Source organism: Aplidium turbinatum, chromosome 14 (genome assembly GCF_918807975.1).
Source record: "Aplidium turbinatum chromosome 14, kaAplTurb1.1, whole genome shotgun sequence".
NCBI classification, from domain to species: Eukaryota; Metazoa; Chordata; class Ascidiacea; order Aplousobranchia; family Polyclinidae; genus Aplidium; species Aplidium turbinatum.
The window spans coordinates 22,040,503-22,061,428 of NC_137485.1; the positions used below are offsets into that span (position 1 = coordinate 22,040,503).

Consider the following 20,926-nt stretch of genomic DNA (forward strand, 5'->3'; position numbering starts at 1 on the left):
ATACTAGATGAATATTTTAAAAGTACTATTTCAAACTACTTTACTTCTCCATAACAAAATACCAACATCTATAAAGCAATGGAAAATAAAGAAGCAACCCTTGGAATCTTTCTAGATTTACTGAAGGCTTTTGACACAGTAAATGATGAAATACTTTTGGAAAAACTTTATCATTGTGGTGTCAGGGTAACTCTCCTCCAGTGATTTCAAAGCTACTAACATAATCGTTTTCACACAGTAGAAATTTCTGGTTATATTTCATCTCCATTAGAAACAGTGTTGTGTACCCAAGGATCTATCTTAGGCTCCCTATTGTTTATAATCTACATAAACGACTTCCCATAACAGACTTCCCAATAACCCATAACTGCAGACAAGACGCAACTACTTTGACCTTAAGGCCTCATCAGAGAAGTAAATCGCACACGACACTGTGAGCCTTATTAACATATAAGTAACATAGCATGGCGATATTTCCACTTGTGGTAGGCAAGGAAGAACATTTGGAGAAGCGGTTGAGAAAGGTGGTGAATTGAATGACTTGCAACTTGGATTCATGCCGGAAAGCGGAATAGATGCTTTGTTTATTTTGAGAAAAATGCAAGCAGCTTATAAGGAAAAAGAGGAAAAACGTACATGTCCTTCGTTGACTTGGAGAAGACATTTGGCAGAGTCCCAAGAAAAGTGATGGAATGGGCAATGAGAAAAAGATGTGTACCGGAGGTGCTAGTAAAGGCGGTGATATCGATGTATGAAGGTGCGAGAACAAAACTAAAAGTTGGTTCAAGTCAGTACTCAGATGATTTTTTTGTGAAAGTCAGAGTACACCAAGGACCAGTGCTGTCACCCCTGATATTTGCTATTGTGGTTGATGTTGTGACTGAAGGGGTAAGGGAGGGTTTGCTGAGCGAAAATTTGTATGCGGATGACCTGGTTTTGACCAGTGATAGTCCGGAGGAATTGGAAAAAAGTTTGAGAAATAGAAAGAAGCATTTGAGACAAAGGGTATGAAGATAAATTTAGAAAGAATCGGCCATTCGTAAGAGTGGGGACAAAATTGAATTTGAATTATGATGATGAGGCTTTCAAAGAAGGAATACGGCATAAATGTTAAGAATCACTGTAACTACAAGTTAGTCAATAATGTTCAGGAGAAAGTATCTCACTAATATTTGGTTGAATACATAATTAAGGAACGTGTTTTGCTGTTTTTGTTTTTCAACCTATTTTGTAGTTTTTTTCTTGCATAAAAAAGTTACTAGGCCACAGAATTTTGTGCAGCGACAATGGGCCATGAAAGAAAAAAGCTTGAGAATCACTAATCTACTTCTACACTCTACATTATTATGATTTACATATCACTTCACAATATCTTTTTGTGTTTGCAATAAACACATCCAATCTTCGGACTGCTTTGCATAAGTTTGTAACATGTACCATACAACTTCACGTTTCCACTTAAACCCTTGCAGATGAAGATGGCTGCTTGTTTGTTTAGAAATCCTCTTCATAGAATTAAAATATTCACCTACCAATATGGTGGGGATTGGCGAAAGGCCACTTCCATAGCAAGATTCCCTCTATCTCGCTGCCCTTAGCAGCAACAAGGCATTAGCAGGCATTACGAAGTAACGGTCATCTGCATTAGTCGTAGAACACAGTTGCTGTGTTGTGCAACATCAAGTTTGACTTGTTCTACAGATTATTTCTTCATTAAAAATGCACACTTTGTTTCATCACACAAAATGAAAGCAGAGTCTGAAAGATAGATGAACGTGTTATTCCTTACCGACGTCTCTATGTGTTGTTTCGAGTACCCGGAGACACTGGAAGCCGGTGGACTTGAGGTTGATGCTTTCGAGCGGTTGACACTGCGAGACATTCCACAGTCGCAGCACTCCTGATTCATGATCTGTGAGTACACATCAAGATGTACCGGATTACTTTTGCAACATGTTGTGCCGCTTAAGATCGCTATAAAAGACACGGACCATACTGTTTAAGGTGAGCTATTTAGCCTGTAATGTCAAAGGCATTACAAAAAGGCGAAGTCCCCAGTCCAAGCCTGCACCTCCTCACGGAACGGCCCGATTCGGTGAGTCCGATCCCTTAACGGGGGATTTTTTCAATTTTTTTTTTAATTATTGGGTACCGTGGCCTAATTATCATTGCCGTTTTAGGGTTAGGGGTTAGGAGTTAGGGTTAGGGGTTAGAGGTTAGGAACTCACCGAAACAGACTCACCGAATCGGACTCACTGAATTGGACTCACCGAATAGTAGCAGACCCACCTCCTCATGTAGCACCTGGGTAATGCCATGAGGGACGACTGCAATTTTCTGGCGCAGTATACCAAGAAAGGTCCAAAATTATTTATCTGTCTGTACTTACTTTGGCGGTGGGGTGGCACAACGTCCGCGTTTTGTCGCTTCTACCTTTTTGCTAGACCCCTGCTATGTTTGTCATACAGTATATTGTTTTTTCCTTGTGGTGGTCAGAAATAAAAACAAACTGAACAAACTGTACTGAACAATTATGCAATCCTGGTTCGACACCCGGCTTCAGCTGGTTGCAGAAAAACACCGCTCACCTCTACCAAGGGCATAATAAATAAGGTGGGCGTAGTGACTGAAGGAAAGCAGCCGAGAGAAAGGGACTGGCCACCGTACTCTCGTTAGTGCTGAAGGCGTAGTATAATGAGAACCTTATCTTCTCATCTCCCAATGCTTGGATCATATATGGGACTCACCTTTACCTTACAGTATCTTTCGAGAGAAGGTGGTCTGTATTGGAGTGTCTGAGAATTGGTCGTTCTCGGGTACATATATACTACTGTACAGTTCAAAGGTCTGCTGGTAACTATGTAGGCTTGGCCCATGGCCCCTCGCCTGTGTGAGAGACAAAATCGTCATCAAGCAAGCACCTACAAACGTTTAGGATATGCAGTCTCAATGTAAATACACTGAGAGGAAGAATATGGATGGGAGGTAGTGAAGACACTCACTCGTCGAAAAATGATGTATGCTGAATGGCAGAGACAAGATATCAAGGCGGCTAGTGCAGTACTGTGACAGGGAAGGATTCCGTGTACAAACGTTTCTGGTCTATAGAATGGCACGGCTGGGGTTGGAGTGTTTGTAGTAGATAAGTTAATTAAATGTGTGTTTGACATGCAGCGTGTCTCAGGCAGGATTATCTTAGTGAAGCTCATAGTTAGCAAGTGTGCACTTAGCAAGATGTCTGTCTATGCACCTCAAAGTAATTGTTCATTTCAGTGATGCTCAGACAGATCGTTTTTACAACGAACTACGTGTTGTGATCACCAAAATCCCTGCATCTTCCCTGCATCACATGTATTAATTACCCATGGAGAGTGGAATGGCCATGTTGGTAATAGTGAATTACTTTTTTTAGACAAGTGCATGGTGGTTTTGGAAATGATAAACTGTAACCTGATAAAGAAGGTGTACAATAATACTTACAGAGGTCAAAAAAGAAAAACTAGATAGAAACAAAGCACGAACGTTTTCAAAGTACGAGGACATCACAAGATGTCCTCCTCGGGAATAACAGTACTTTTACATCTAAACAAAATACAATGGTTAAATATTAAATTTATCCACAGAAAGACAAGACAAGATGCGAAAAACTAAATTTAAAATTTATTAATTTTCCCATCTTGCCTGTCGTACATATCACATCATGTGATCTGTTTAACGCCATTTGCAGTGACCTTTGAGATTCTTGTGTTTATTGTTGAGTTGGTCAGAAGCACTGTGCACTTTTTTTCCTGTGGATAAATTTAATATTTAACCATTGTATTTTGTTTAAATGTAAAAGTGCTTCCAGGAAAATTTCAAATCTTGTTTGTTGACTTCAGAAGGTGGAGATGGAGTAGCACTTGGCACATGTGGAGTGGCACATGTGTGGCTTTACACAACATCGATAGCGGCAAGACACAAGGTGGTGTACAAATTAAATTGAACAGGCCATCAAAGCAAAGCGATTAGCATATAAGGCATGAAATTCTGGGAAGGGTACAAACGTGGAGCACAATATAGGTACCGGTAAGCGAACATCAAGACGGGAAGTTCGACATGATTTTTATGGGGGGGTGAATTTTAATTTCAACTTTTGCCCTGATTTTAGGACACAACAGGACACTCTAAGATACCTGAACAAAAAATTGAAATCTCCATCCCAAAACCCTCCCCTACCCTGAAAAATACTTTTCACGTCAAATTGCCTTGTATATATTGCATTGACGTCAATTTTTATTTATGGCATTTAAAGTTCATCTTGCAACAATATTAACGTGTTTTAGTACAGTAGCAAATAATATTTCAACTTTAAATGCCATAAACAAAAGTATATATACCAATATTTCATCCTGCAATGATAGGCCTACGTGTGTGGATTTATTAGCAAAATAGTGAGATTGTAGATGCTCCTACTGGTTTTTTGGTTGTGTTCTTTTTGTTTTTGCAGAAGTCTTTCCATCCACTTTTACCAATCGCCATAACTGTGGGATATGCTCTAACCCAGTGGTTCCCAACACGTGTTTAAGGCGACCCATTTTTTAAAAAATCAGTTCGGTAAAATCTTGCAAACCAAGCAAATTGTCGTAATATTTTAAAAGCCATACAAGATTGCTTTGCAAACAAACAGCACTACAAAAGCAGTAACTTTTTCCAAAAATAATATGTTTATCAAATCACTAGTACTGGAAATGAGATACCTGTGCTCGCTCGAAGGCAGTGAGTCCACTTCATAGACTAGAGCACTTGGGGCTTTGTCTTTAATACGCTTTACCACACCAGACTATGTATGGCCCAACAACGTGTGAAAAACTTTGTCATGGTTTGTCCTATATAGTGTTTGTGACATAATTATAGTGCACGTTGCAATGTATATATATCCCGTAATTTTGGAAAGTTAATTTATGTTTGAGACTGAAACTTTTCTTGGGTTTACATTTAATAACAATAATAAAAATAGCAGTGGGTTATACTGGGGTGATTTTGACTTTTTTCAAGTAACAGAACAGAACTGGAGTTTAAAAGGTGCCTATGGACAATGGACATACCTAGGAACGTGCAAAAAAATTTTTTGATTTTGTTCAAATTTCGAATGGAGCCCAGACTTTATGTGAAAAATACAAGATGGCCGCCATACAAATTGACGAATCTGCAATAAATTTGCTTCCAGTCAAGCTTTTGAGCTGATTTTGCTGTCAAAACAGCAGTAAATTGAGCCTGTTACTTTAAAAGAGCAACAAAACGTCCAGCATGCTTGAAAGTTTCCTAAAACATTGAAACTATTATATTTTGGTCATTATTTTTCATAATTTTTTCATTTTTGTTCGTGCAACTTGAGATTACTGGTTGCATCCAAGAATAATAATGACAATTTCAACACTATGTACACATAACTTGTTACCGGTATATGAAATTCACATAAAAATATCATGAAATACACTACATATTTGAGAAACATTTATAGACTTTAGTAACGACACAATGGTCGTCACACCTTGGAACACCCATTCAGTCTCTACTGTGACAGGGACGATTAGAACAGGAATAACATTCCTGAATGTAATCTCTTTTTGGTCTCCTCCACATGGTATTGTTATCGTCAACCTGCTGATAGTGGTCACATTCTGCAGTGCCATCATCGTTTCAATGGCAGACCCTTGCCCAACACCACTGACGTCGATTGTTTTCTCAGTCCCACACCATAGCCACATTCGTTCCTATAGGGTATTCTTAATGGAGTTAAGGAATTGCTGTTGCAATACACATTTTCACTGGTTGATCTGTGTCACCAGAGGAAACTACAGCAGTAGAGGTTAGGATGGCATATACCTCACCTTCTGTTGGGAAGATGGTCTCAACACCCTCATCCTCAGTTCCAAGAATCACAGCTAGGTTCAGCACTCAGCAACATTGTATCTACATTCAAGCTGTTTGCTTTGTGATGGCTGGGATTTGCCTGGCTGTCACGTGGATACATCATCCGTTGGTACAGGATCTCCATGCGGAGAATTTTTTCAGCGTGGATGGTGATGCTGTTGGCAGAGCTCAGAGCTCGTCCACTTTTGTAATTGGGCCCCCATGTCCCTTACATTGATCCGCCAGGTGGTTGAGGAATTCTCCCTCCCTCCTGCTATTTTTAATGCGTTCCTTCAGTTTAGTTTTCATCAATTCTTTATGCGTTTCTGTCCATGCAATCACCATTTCATCTAACTTCTTCATAAACTTTGCGGGATGCTAGCTCACTGTCAATTGGTGCATCTTTAGCAAACACTAGATCATCTCTTATTCGTTTCGTTTTGAAGGATCTATTTGAATGTTCTGCGAACAGTCCTGCAAGGTTTCCGAATCAGGCTAAGTATCTTTCTGAGAGCAAGTTCTCTGTGGGGAGGTTTACACTCATTTTTTCAGTTAGTGTATGGATCCTTGTACTCCTCTAACTATTCTGTGTCTCGTCTTCCCAATACTCTCTTCCACATTGCATCTTGAGGCCAAGTGCACCCTGCTTGGCCATAGCAGAAACTAAGTAGTGGTCGAGGTCTGTTGCGGGGCTGTGTGATTCAGCACTCACATGCTTCCGGGAAACGTGGAACTCAGGCAGGGTTTCGAGATTAGCCCTCTTAAGATCTTTGTGTAGTTTAGGAAGGATCCAGACGAGGTCGGAGTATTGGCAACGCTCTACCATGTTGAGGTAAGGCATTGTCACTTTGTGACAGAAGTGAGACCATGCTTTTAGTGATGCCACAATCAACTCATTCTTCAGGTAAAGGAAACAGGCTCTGACAAGGAGGTTATTCTTGCTAGTTCTGAATAGTATCTTCTTGAAATGGAGAACACAACCAACCAACGCACCAGCAGTGTGACTCTCCCAAACGAGCACCCCCGTCGACTGAAATCAAGACACCCATTCGTGCCAGCCGCTCAACTTCTTATCAACGAAGCTGATGTACAGGACATCTCTACGGCTGCTTGGGCAGACTATAAATGGAGTTCTGAATGGAAGTCAACCGCCACCAGACTCTATTCGTTCATCCCCGACGCCGACACACGCCCCATCGGTCTAACACTACCAAGACAGGCATGGGTGCACCTCAACCGTCTCCGTACGGGCGTCGGGCTTTTCCGCTCAACTATGCACCAATGGGGAATGGCCTCTTCCTCTTCTTGTGAATGTGGTGCCGAGGAACAGACCGCAGACCACATCATCAATGACTGTTCCATTTTCAAGCCACCTAACGGAGTGAAAGGTCTGCGTGTCATGGATGATGAAACCAAAGACTGGCTGCTCTCTAGTAGCCTTCCAGTGTAGTCCGGGAACATCGTGAATCTGGGGTGGTAAAAGGATAGACCCTCGGCCCCAGAGGCTGATACGACGACGACGGCGATCAAATTGTAACGATTCGGTAAGTCGTGCAAGGCCTGGTTGGTTGCGGTTGAAATGGCTACACTCATGGTAGGATTTTTTTGAGAGGTTTTCTTTGCCTGCCTTACTCTTCTTTGGTATGAGCTGAACGCATCAAGATATGTTCCCCTCACGACCATCAGCACTCTCGATAACACACCATGGCCGAACTTCATAGCAAGTGTCTATTTATACAAACTTTGAAAATATCAGCTAAAAGCTATATGGGCTGATAAAGCTATTAGTGTACTTAGTGTAGGCCTATTGTAATTTTATGTTTTTTTGTTAAAAGCAAAACATCACTTGAATGTGAAAGAATATATGATAAGCTCAAAAAAATACTAGGGTGGTATTTTTTCTGAACATTTTTGAGGTACTAAATCCAAGATGGCGTCCAAAATGGAGGCTAGGGTGTTGCAGGTGCCTCACGATGTTTAAATTTTATTCTAAACCACCGATAATTCGCTAAAATATTGAGAGTAGTTCAAAGTGTACTATATAGCCATGACCACTTACCACCAGTTAAAAACATGCCAGGAGCAGAATCTACCCACGACAAGGTTAAAGCGGACACCATCTTGCTGGGCATGATGAACTGGTTTACGACGCTGCCGATCTTAACATCAATCAGTTGGACACCTTCATAAACAACAACCTATCATAAGTAAAGTGCAAGTGCAGCAAAACACTAACACTTGTCAAAGCATATATAAGTTCTAAGTTGAACCAATCACCTTTAGTTTGGTTATTTCAAAAAACTGTTTGCATTAGCACGGAATTTTCAATGTCACGCTCACGTGCCACCGCCATTTCGTGACATTGGACAAAAGACTGTCATCTTACACAGCCTCGTTAAATCGCTAAAGAGCAAAAGCTGATACATTGCTTACAGCAGCCCTTGCACTGTTTTCTACACTGTTCTTATACATTATCATCTTTAACCAGTCATGCCACTGTTGGCAGATGGCTTCCAGATATGTTTCCACACCGTTCTGTCTTTCACTGATCTCATCCAGGTGATGCCAATCTTTTCTTTAATGTCATCCCGCCATCTTCTTTTCGGTCTTCCTCTAGTTCAGCGTTTCTTAACCGAGGTGCTAGCACCACTTGGGGGTGCTGGAGTAGACTGTAGGGGGTGCTAAATGCATGCAATATAATATCAAAAAATTCCTTTTTACTTTTCTGCATTGTTTCGTCTTTCTGCCAGCATCGGCAGTTGTCATATCAATGATTGCTGTTTCGAAATAGCCTACCGTACATGGTTTGTTGTTATTGTAGTCATCTCCCAGTCAAGTACGCAACTTGATCCTGAGTAGTTTGTGCGAACTCACCTGGTGGGTGCTTTGTTGTAATATTACTGCTCGCTTCTAGCAACCACCATGGAAAAATACGTTCCCACAAATCACTCATATCCAGAGTGGATACAGCAACCCTTCTTGGCAGACACGAGTGATGATAATAGACTAAAGGAGGAGCTGATTGACATGCAGGTGAATCAGAGTTGTCGGACAAAATTTCGTCCTTCCGCTTGCTGATTTCTGGTGTGATCAGTTGACAGCATATCCTGCATTGGCACTAGCAGCATTGGAATCGATCTTTCCATTTCTGACTACCTAACTGTGTGAAAAGGCGTTCTCCACCATACTCCAAATCAAAATAATTGACAGGAACCGCCTTCAACATGGGTTGCTCCACGATTTGAGAGTGGCTTTGACCAACACTTAGCCTCGAATAGAGCAATTGGTCACACATAAGCAACAACAGAAATCACATTGATACATGTGTAACTAGTTACCCAGCTGAGTAACTTAAGTATGCTTAAGTTTTTCCATGTTCTTTCACTATTCTCGGGTTTTCCTATTTCTTTATCACCAATGACGACAGTAGTTTTGAAGAATAAACAAAATGATCAATTTGTACATCGCTTTCCTTTCAATAATGCAGACCAAAGTTTAATGGCGGCGCCGAAATTTTGACATGCTTCTTGATCACTGGCGGTATATTTTGTATTTTTTGTCGCCATTTTGTAGTTTTTGTGTTTTGTCGTAACAAACTGTGCTGTTGTTTTAAGAGAGTTGATTCGCTTACATATGGTTATACAGACGAAATCGGTTAATCGAATCACCTATTTGCCAGACATTTTGATACGATTATACGATTGATTCGTTTAACCAATTTACTAAAAAAAGGTTTATTGTGAATGGGCGTAATGTTGAGAAGATGTCTGTGCTGACTAGGCTGCAACGCACATTACCACTGATACTTCCTACAACTGTTTACAATTCTGGTTAAACTTTAAAGAATTTCCTAGTTCTGTGTTAACATACCACTACGCTGTATGTCCCAGCCAGCAAAACTGGTCTTTTTTACATTGATTTATTGTCTGCAGACGTTGAAACAATGTAAAAAAGATCAGCTTTGCTGACTGGGAGAACCATCAAAGCATTTTTCTGCAAACTGCAGCAATCGGACTGCAAATCGGCAATCTTTCATATCACCGATCTCTGTGACGTCACAACGCGAACTTTGACGTTGAAGATTTTGATTCAAGCGGGCTATTTTTAGCTCTGTACCAGCTGTGTAGTTTTGAGTACGGAAAAGGGCCTACGAAAATAGTGGTATGGTGGAAAAACACAGCTCACACTCATTGTTTGTTTTGAAATCGCAAAGGTTTTTTTTTCAAGTGTTTTGCCATGTCTGGTAAAATAATTAATTTGCAATGTTCTTCAACTGAACAATACTGCAACAAATGAAATTACGCACTGCATTTCACAACAATAGGCTACTTTTTTTCAGCAGTTTAAAAAAAAATTCTCCACAGTTTTCTGGTTTAAACTTTTAGACATTCTTTTCAACACTTCCCTCTCAAGCCGAAATAATTTGTCCATGTCCTTTCCTTGCAAGGCCAGTCGCCGACCGATGACATCAAAAGCATTTAAACTTCTTTATTGGGAAGTGTGATTATTCCTTTTGTGTGCTCTTCTGTTTTAATGAAGCCCAGCTGTGCGAAAATTGGTTCTTTGTAGTGCGATGTCTAGCACATAAGATTATGGCAAACTAGAAGCAAATCCTGATGCTTTTATCCGACTTATTCTTTTAAGCGGTATACGCTTAACCGATGTTTTTACTTAACATTAGATTGGAGTTGGTTTGGGATTTCAGATTTTGATTCAAATAAACGATTGATACGTTTAAGCAGTATACTATTAACCGATTTCGTCTGTAATTGAATTTTTGTTGGTGAATGAAAGCCAAATACCAAATCCTGAATCAACTTGGTTAAAACAACTGCACAGTTTGTTAAACAACAAGAGACTTCATTACAAAATATATCGCCAGCGATCTAAAGGCATGTCAAAATTTCGGCCTCTACTAAACTTTTGGTCGGCACTGTAGTAGCCTAGTCGTATGCCAATGATAGTTAGGGGGTGCTAGACTGTTGAGGCTTGTTTACATGGGTGCTAGAGTCAGAAAAGGTTAAGAAATGCTGTTGTAGTTCTTTTCGCATATCTTGTTGTTCACTTTGGTTATTTTTGCCCATCCGCTGTCTGTCATTCATGCTACATGCCCCACTCATTGCCACTTTAGATTTGTTACTGTTTCAACGGCATCTTTGATAAGTGTTTTGTAGCTGATAACTTCATTTCTCATTTTGTCTTTTCTATTTATGTTTAATATTATTCTTTCCGTGTTTCTTCGCGCTGCTGCCAGTTTTAAAATTTGTTGTTTTGTGAGTGACCACGTTTCTGCTTCTTATGTTATTGGCAATAGTACTCTGTCTAAATTTTCGTTTTAAGCTAATTGGAATCTAAAAAAGATATCTAAATTGTTCGATTTCAATAAAAGATTATACTGTAAGATCGTGATATTGATTTTTAGTTATGTTTGTTTAGCTTTAGCACCTCCACCAGCACACTGGTGTTTCCAACCTGAGTTTTCCCAAATTCGAAACTTGTTCATTTTGCTGCGAGAAATATGGAATATTTTTGACGTCAAAACAATCAAACGACTTAGTTTGACTAATCTGTTTATGCTTTTACATGAATACTGTAAATTGCCTCAAAACTTCAACGAGGTGCAAGATAGATGTTTCGTTGGCAATGTTAGTATAAATGACACAATATTTCAAATAACATTAGCTATTTTTCTCCTAGCTTGCATGGTCTTCAAAATCTCTCCAACTGCCGTCACGACTATGCCTCCAATCATGACATTATTTTCTCGTCAACATTTCAACTCTCTCAGGTCTTTCTTAAAAGTTCGAAAAGTTTTCTTGTTGAGTCGGTTAAATGCTTTAAAGGGTTTATATACATAACTCTTTGTATAAAGAACTGGATATTTTGTGGCAAGTGCGCTCACTTTAATCTATGGCCAATAAACCAAAATTACGATTTCACAAATGTTCAACAGTTTATGAGAATTTTTTGTTTTGTTGATGTTGTACTGTATGTCGTTTTATGCCTCGTAATTGTTGCATAGGTATCACCTTTCTTGTCTTAATCGTTTTCAAGTGGCTTACAATGACCCGTTTAGAGTCCTACATGGTCTGTCACGTCATGCGAACACACATGAGCACCGAATTATTTTTTAATGCATCACTTTTAATGTCTTATTGAGAAACAACATGTTTTCCTATATAGAACGTTGTATTAACTCTGGCAGTCTTTGTTTTACAAATCAATTTTACAGGTCTGACTACTGACAAACATTAACAGCAGGCTTTTATCTTGATATCCAAATGGTAACACTGCCTGGTTTGCTTGTTTTGTTGTTTTTGTTTGTTTAGGCCGCTATGGACAATAACATTAAAAGGACAATAATATTGCTAATGAATAATAAAGTTAAAAGAATTAAGCCCATTGCCTAGGTTTAAGGCATTCAAAGAACTACTCAATTACGTTTAAATATGTATTGGTTTTATAACTTTATGAAAGATGTTACATCTCATGCTAAAAATGTAACACAACATTTTAAAGTACCACATCTCTGATTGCACGGCCCACTATCACATCATTCCTTAGCATGTAGTTAACAATAAGAAAATATAACAGCTACAATACCTGACTGCTTTCTAACGACGAGTAAATAATCAGAAGAAAGAGGATCCCATATAGCAGCCAACATTGGGTCACCACCTTTTAAAGTAAACTCTCCAGTTCCACGAAGCAAATGTTTATTACGCTTTCCTGCCACAACATAGGCGCATGTTTTTTTATGTCAAGTCATCAGCATAAGAACCACAATATTGTCAAATGTAAAAACAGGACCAGAGGTGGGCGACCCTTACTTTGAAAGTAGCGTGCCATCGCTACAATATGCCGAAATACTATATACCACTACTTGTTACCAGTCGATGAAAAGTAACGCAGTACAGCAATTGAACAAAAAGTAGGACATGCTACTTTTGTCTTTAAACAGACTCTGGAAAGCTCTATTCTGAAGTCAAAATCACCGTCTTCTTCTTCTATCGAGTCTTCTAAAGTTCGTTGATTCACCACAGATTGACACATCCTTCCGCAACGGAGTCCCACCTTGACAGGTCCCACCCACCTTCCACACTGACAGGTCCCACCTACTGCACCGGGTGGCAAGCCGAGGGCAAACAAGAAGGTGGTCCGCTGTTTGGGGCTCGGAGCCACAGATACATGCAAGTGGGCCCGTGTCGTAACCCCACTCCACCATTGCAGACTTAGTGCGTCCAACACTGGTTCGGAGTCGATTTAATGTTTTCCACTTTGCCCAAGGAGCGTTTGCTCCTGGGGGGAGGGACTCTGATGGTGGGACCTTCATTTCAGTATGATGGGTCACCGTAAAAAAAATGATATCACCTTTCAGTACCACATTCGTTTCCACTGCCATTTCAACATCGTTAAAAAAAACAAGTTCTAGGTGAAATTTTATTCTCATGGACCAATGTTTTTATAAAAATATCGTGATATTGTACTCGATAAAAAATTACGATTCACTGGTTTCCACTTTAAAGTATAAAGTAGTGGCTACCGGAAGTATGACTGAAGCAAATGCAGCACCTCTCTGCTGCCGCTACATGGGGAAAAGCAGCATTGCTACGCCTATCCAATACGGCACAGATTTCAAAGCCGTTTTTTTTTGGCTTTTTTTGCTACCCGATACCCAGGTTTCTGGACAAAATGTGAAAACGATTTTGATCTAAACAGGTTTAAATGATTTAGTCAAACTGTTAGTTCACACTAGTCAGTGGTTACCCTTTATTTTGTATTCATTTATCACAATTAGGTGTTATAGCATCATACAACATTGTCTGTTGCTACCTTGCAAGGTAGAATCACGTTGGTTCCACATTAGAATTTAAACTTAACAATGATGAAAAAGTGGAGTCGACACAGCACAGGGTTATTGCCTTTCATATACTCATGCATATTACATAAGAGTAAGCAACTACCCAGAAGACAATGACACCAGCAAAATAGACAAAACCCCCCAAACACCATGTAACCCTATGCACTTTGAATTTCCTTTTATGAGCGACAATGAGGATCGTAAAATAAGGAAAGTCTTCAACAACCTGGGTCGCACTTTTGAGGCGATTAGCGGGCTCCGGCTGTAGAGCTGGAGCCAAAACTCTTCGTACAGCTACCCTAGCCCTTGTTTATACCACCGCTGAGTACTGCGCACCAGTCTGGTGCAGTAGTTCTCACACCCACCCTATTGAATTGATACAACCATCAACGATGAGCTGTGTACTGTGACTGGATGCCTGAGTCCCACCCCGACAGACTGCCTGTCCATACTGGCAGGCATCCAACCTGCTGAGCTACGTCGTAAAGGCGCCACGATTTCTGTCGCTCGCCGCACCCTGGGCCCCGACCATCTCCTCCATACAACATTCAAGCGACCACCACCTTATACAGCAGCGGCTAAAATCAAGACGCCCCTTTGTGCCTGCAGCACAACAACTACTTAAGAACGCAGAAGAACTTGGGTTAAGTGGGGAACACTGGTGAAACACGGAGAGGCAAAACCACATATCCACGCTCCGTGACTTCACACACGACGCCGATCCCGGTCCACCGGGGATGTCCCGTGCGCGTATTTGTAAAATCTACTGTTGGACGGCACCCATAAGGCGAAATTGACCAATCAGAAAGCAGCAAGCGATGCACACTTCTCCCAGGAGGAGAAAATTTCTCCGAGAAAGAGTGATGTTTCTCTGACCAATCAGAAGGCAGTAGTAAAAGGTCGTCTGCACGAAAAGCAAAAGCACTGGTTGAATGTCATCCTGAATAGAAAGTGCCACAGCTTGTGAGGTTTGTATGAAATATGTCGTTTGGCTATGGAAATTGTGTAGTTTTGAGCGACCATAAGGATTCGAGGCAGGGTTGATCTCTAAGTGGTCAAAACTGGTTTTGACCACCAAGCGGTTTAAACCTGGTTTTAACCGGTGAAAACTAGGTTTAAACCAGTCAAAACCCAGAAAAATATTTTTATGTAGTGAATGGTCGGCTACCTAGGCTATGGGCTATTTAGGAAATATAAAAGCAGTTGTGAGTTGTGACCATTTTGATATGCAGGCCTCGAAATAGCTGATGGCCATGGCCACCTGAACTTTCATTAATGGCCGCCAATACCGACCTGTCAGGCAGCCACAGATGGCTGCCTGTAAAATTCAAGAAATACACGAGATAGGAGATACACACCAACAAGAGATAGGAAGATCGTTTGATTTCAGAGCCAGACGAATCGACTTTCATATAATGCCAATGTAGCGTTCGACTTGTGAATTTCCGCTCGAGTGATACGGCGATGATGTGCTAGAAGCAATTCCCTGCTGCAACAGATAATCCTTAACGCTCCCAGATGTAAAACACTTAGCGTTAGGGGATCATGTTGAGAGTCTTCACGGAGCAATTCCGGTTAATCCTTTACAGTCCTGACTAATCTCAACACCACACTCCAGTTACTGCCGGAGAGAGCACATTTAGGGTGGTAAAAGGATAGACCCTCGGCCCTACAATGAAAATAATTAGCTTCAATACGGAAGGTTTGTCAGCAACAAATGCAGTTCTTATTGCTAACCTACAACCAGACATCCTGTGCTTGCAAGAAACACACAGAGAAAAAATCCCTCCTAGCATCCTTGGAATGTACTTAGCCATTCAATCACCCAGCCGAACCCATGGTAGTGCCATATTCTGCAGCGAGAAATCAGCGATACTCGGATCGGCCAACCTAACAACGGGTGCTTTAAAAATTTTGCACATAAAAACTAACTCATTGGAAATCTTCACGATATATAAATTATTAAACCCCCCACAGAATCTTTTTCCTGGCCAAAAACACCTGGATCGACAACAGCAAACCGTGCCTCATAATAGGGGACTTTAACAGCCACAGCATTGCCTGGGGATACAGCAGCAGCAATAAAGATGGAGAACTAATTGAACTGTGGGCCTCCAACAATAATCTCTCCTTGCTCTACTCGCCGTACGACAAATCAACTTTTCACAGTGCCCATTGGAAGAAAGGCTATAATCCCGACCTTGCTTTTGTTAGCTCAAAATACATCAAGTTCAAAAGAACAATCCTCGTACCCAAGTCCCAACACCTCCCAGTATGCATCAATGTAAACCCAGTAATTCAGCCACGAATCTCATTGCCACGGTTCAATTTCCGCAAAGCTAACTGGGACAACTTTACATAAGTATTAGACGCAGAAATCGACAATATACCCCCCACATCCCAATCATACGCTGTTTATCAAAAACTGGTTTGGAAGTTCTCAAAACAGACCATACCTAGAGGAAGCCGCAAAGAATACATACGGTACCTTGTCTCACAACTGAAAGCAAAGAAGTGTATGAAGAATACCTGAACCAATACAACCAGGATCCTTTCAGCCAAGAAACTCTGAGCCTTGGTGAAACAGTCCTCAACAAACTCGATGAAGAAAGAAAAACGCGCTGGAGAGAAATGATAGAGTCAACTGACCTTCGCCATAATAGCACGAAAGCATGGGCTAGCATAAAAAAATTAAATTCTGATAACCAACTGCAAAATAACCTCGCAGCAGTCACACCATACCAAGTCGCCCACCAACTGCTCCTTAATGGAAAGACCAAAGCCAAACACCGATACCACAAACCCACCAGTTACAAAAACGATACTTTACTAGAAAGGGAAACCAACGATCAACTTTTCACACCGGCAGACCTCCAGGTAGCCTTCAAACACTTGAAAAGTGGTAAAGCAACTGGCCTAGATGGAATCACTACTGAACAGATCCTCCATTTTGGTACGAAAGCTAAATCATGGCTCTTAAAATCTTTCAACAATTGTCTGACCGGTGCAATAATCCCAAAGATCTGGAGAAAAGAAAAAGTAGTAGCTCTTTTGAAACCCCAAAAAGATCCTTCCTCCCCTAAGAATTATAGACCAATATATAAAGTTAAGTCATAGGTAAAATTCATAAGTATTAAATGCATGATTGCAATTGCTTTTAATGCAAAACATTTTTACTTGACGCCCATTTTAATCGCGTGTGCTCATGACCCGGTAACAACCTTTTTTTCAACTTGACCCGGTAGTTGGAGACCCATGCTCTATACAATGTCACTTTTGTTTACATCTGTTTCAGCACTGCAGCTGGAGCCAACAAACCAAAAAATACAACAAATGTTCCTGGAAGCCACCCAATTCATTCCTCCATTCACACTTTAAAAAGTCTCCAATGATACCAACAGTAAAGGTAGAAAGAGAAATGATTATAACCAAATTCAACCTCACCTGAAATGAATAATGATAGGCTTCCATCGGTGTGGCCGAAAATGAACTTTGCTGGATCTGTGTGGTGCCATTGAAATAATGTGACGTCATACTCAAACCCATTTGTGTAATCAACTTGTGAGGTTGTCTGATCGTTGATGTTCCATAATGTAACATTCCCACGTTTCCCACAGAAGGCTACCACATTGGAATGTTTTTTTCCAGGAACCCATCCAACACAGACAGGGGTATCTGGAAAAACAAGAGAAGAGTAGCCAAACCCTATTGCACAAACACAATCCAACCCTTTAAATTAAGTGTTAAATTTTTTCCACAACAATTTTCTTTTTTCTGCTATTTTGCTTGAAAACAAACAAGCACTAGCCTATAGCAACGACAACTGAATTCTTGCATCACATTTCATTTTTTCTCAGTACTCTTTTGGCATTATCTCTTCATGTTCTATTGTTTCAGGCTGTTTTGTGAGATAATCTACAGTTCGTGCCATATGCAGGGGGGGAGGCATTGGGTTTTGCCTCCCGTTTTAAAGAAAAGTTTCGGTAATTTAACGAAAAAGAATATGGCATTCAATATGTTTTGGGTCGCACTGTCAAAGAAAATAAAAATATTGTTTTAAACTAAACAAATACTAAATCCAATGCTAATAAACCACCCCCTCCCTTGCGCGGTACACGACAACTGGGCGAGACAAAGTGGGCGATACCCACTTGGGCGAGACCAGGTGGGCGACGAGACAAGTGGGCGACGGACCAGGTGGGCGACGAGCCAAGTGGGCGACGGACCAAGTGGGCGACGAGCCAAGTGGGCGACGGCCAAAGTGGGCGACGGAAGCGAAAGTTTAACCGTTCGGAAAAATACGACTTTTAATTTTTACTTTAAAATACAATGATTGATTTGTGAAAGGGAGGCAATGAGAGTTCTCACGCTGAGTTTCACGAAGCATTGGAAGCAACATTTTCATTATTTTTTGTAGCCTAGTAATACTAATAGCGCTTGCTGTTTGATGTTAACTTGCATTGTGACATCATCTTGACACATTATTTTGCAATTTGCGGCGTCAGGGTTGATCGTGAAGCTTAAGAGAAACCTCTCAGAAAAGAGACAAACGAATGGCTAAAGAGTGGTTGAAGTCAGTTATGAACGTTCCCTAACCGTTAATCAAAGCTTGTCAGTATAAAATATGATTTTTAATTTTTACTTTAAAATACAATGGTTGATTTGTGGAAGGGAGGCAATGAAAGTTCTCACGCTGAGTTTCACGAAGCATTGGAAGCAACATTTTCATTATTTTTTGTAGTCTAGTAATAGCGCTTGCTGTTTGATGTTAATTTGCATTGTGACATCATCTTGACACATTATTTTGCAATTTGCAGCGTCAGGGTTTATCGTGAAGCTTAAGAGAAACCCCTCAGAAAAGAAACAAACGAAAGGTCAAAGAGTGGTAGTAAGAGTAGCCTAATTGTAATCAAAGAGTTAGAAAGGAAAACGCCGCAGAGAGTTGTTGCAGCAAAATTTGATGTGGCACAGGCGCAAATTTCACGAATATGGAAGGCACGGGAGAAGCTCTTGAACAACCATCGTAACAACAACATCGACAAAACTCAGCTTAAGCAAGTAGAAGTTGTGTTTTATTTCCAGCAAACACAACTTCTTCTGTCCATCTTTCAGGCCAACGTATCATCAAGAATTTCAAACATCATTATCGATGGAGTATGTTGCAAAAATTTCCGGTCACCATCGATGCTAATAAAAACGCTGCAGCCACCAACATAGCACGCGCAATCTGTTTGTTTTTTTTCGCTGAGACTTTTCGGTCATTTGTCCGAAATGACTTGTAAAAATTCGGTCATTTTTTATTTATTTCGATCATTTTTTCTGATGAAAATATTTCCTTTCAAGTAGCTGATACAAACCAAACTTTGCACTTTCTGACTCGCTACAACATTAAGTTTCGCTGAGAAACGTTGTCGTGTTTTACCTGAGAAAAGTTGGAACAGACAAACGTTTCTTCAACGTTCATCAGCGAAACTCAACCTTGCAACACTTGGCCGAATTGACTATATATTTGTTTGCACATTTTGACCGAATTGGCTAGGCTATATTTTTTTCGGACATTTTTCTCAAAAATTGGTCAATGACCGAAAAAAAAACAGCGCACAATTAGTGTTCTTGACGCCATAAATCGTATGTGCGTGGAAAATCCAATGTCTCATAGAGACTTGCCATTAACTTACATTTACAATGTTGATGTGAAAGTACCAATAAAACTTTAATCCGAATGCTCTAGTCTAGACGCTGCGTAGCCGCATCAGCAGTTTACAGAACACATTGTGACTGACAGTCATTACTAGGGCCATTTTGTTTATGACCTAAAAATTGAAAAATATGACTTTAGTTTTAGATATTCTGTCAAAAATTTTATTTTAATGGATTATTTTTAGAGCATCAAATTTATGCTAATCTCCGTAGTTAATGATTCGTATGTAAGTTTTTACATGTATTTTAAACAATAACACACTCGAACAACTAACAAAAACTTCTGTTTCACTTGAAAATCACTACAAACATTCAAATGTCTAATGCATGTATATACCTACCAAACCAGCTACTTTGTAGTTAAGATCTCACCACTGGCTGACCTAGTGACCTACCGCAAGTGTTTATAATATTCAGAGACTGGATTGTGTGTTGCAAAATAATGTGTCAAGATGATGTCACAATGCAAATTAACATCAAACAGCAAGCGCTATTACTAGACTATGTTAGACTACAAAAAATAATGAAAATGTTGCTACCAATGCTTCGTGAAACTCAGCGTGAGAACTCTCATTGCCTCCCTTCCACAAATCAACCATTGTATTTTAAAGTAAAAATTAAAAGTCATATTTTTTACTGACAAGCTTTGATAACGGTTAGGGAACGTTCATAACTGACTTCAATCACTCTTTGGCCATTCGTTTGTCTCTTTTCTGAGAGGTTTCTCTTAAGCTTCACGATTAACCCTGATGCTGCAAATTGCACAATAATGTGTCAAGATAATGTGTCAACTCTCATTGCCTCCCTTCCACAAATCAACCATTGTATTTTAAAGTAAAAATTAAAAGTCATATTTTATACTGACATCATCATAATCCATTGTCCGTTTGTTCCCCACTAGTGGGGGTGGCCGATTGTTTCCGCGCAGCAATTGTCTTAATCCCTTTTCTCCATTTCACCCTGTCCCTTGCATCTTCCTCCTTCAGTCCGACTTTTTTAAACTCATCCTTCACTTGTTGTTTCCACAAGCTGACAAGCTTTGATAACGGTTAGGGAACGTTCATAACTGACTTCAACCACTCTTTGGCCATTCGTTTGTCTCTTTCCTGAGAGGTTTCTCTTAAGCTTCACGATAAACCCTGACGCCGCAAATTGCAAAATAATGTGACAAGATGATGTCACAATGCAAAGCGCTATTACACAAAAAATAATGAAAATGTTGCTTCTAATGCTTCGTGAAACTCAGCGTGAGAACTCTCATGGCTTCCCTTCTACAAATCAACCATTGTATTTTAAAGTAAAAATTAAAAGTCATATTTTTTCCGAACGGCTAAACTTTCGATTCCGTCGCCCACTTTGGCCGTCGCCCACTTGGCTCGTCGCCCACTTGGTCCGTCGCCCACTTGGCTCGTCGCCCACTTGACTCGTCGCCCACCTGGTCCGTCGCCCACTTGTCTCGTCGCCCACCTGGTC

At 40.4% G+C, this 20,926-nt stretch overlaps 1 protein-coding gene across 2 annotated transcripts in view; it reads right to left on the minus strand.

Moving 5' to 3' along the window:
• LOC145783245 (WD repeat-containing protein 17-like) overlaps window positions 1-20,926 on the minus strand; it is a 175,264-nt gene that overhangs the window by 128,134 nt on the left and 26,204 nt on the right. For both annotated transcript variants that reach the window (XM_082595063.1, XM_082595062.1), the window contains 4 exons: window positions 17,198-17,428; window positions 12,496-12,621; window positions 7,952-8,074; window positions 1,790-1,912 (listed from right to left, as the gene is read on the minus strand). In XM_082595063.1, coding sequence (XP_082451189.1) covers window positions 1,790-1,912; window positions 7,952-8,074; window positions 12,496-12,559 — 310 coding nt within the window. In that variant the 5' untranslated portion in view covers window positions 12,560-12,621; window positions 17,198-17,428. The remainder of the gene's footprint in view (window positions 1-1,789; window positions 1,913-7,951; window positions 8,075-12,495; window positions 12,622-17,197; window positions 17,429-20,926) is intronic.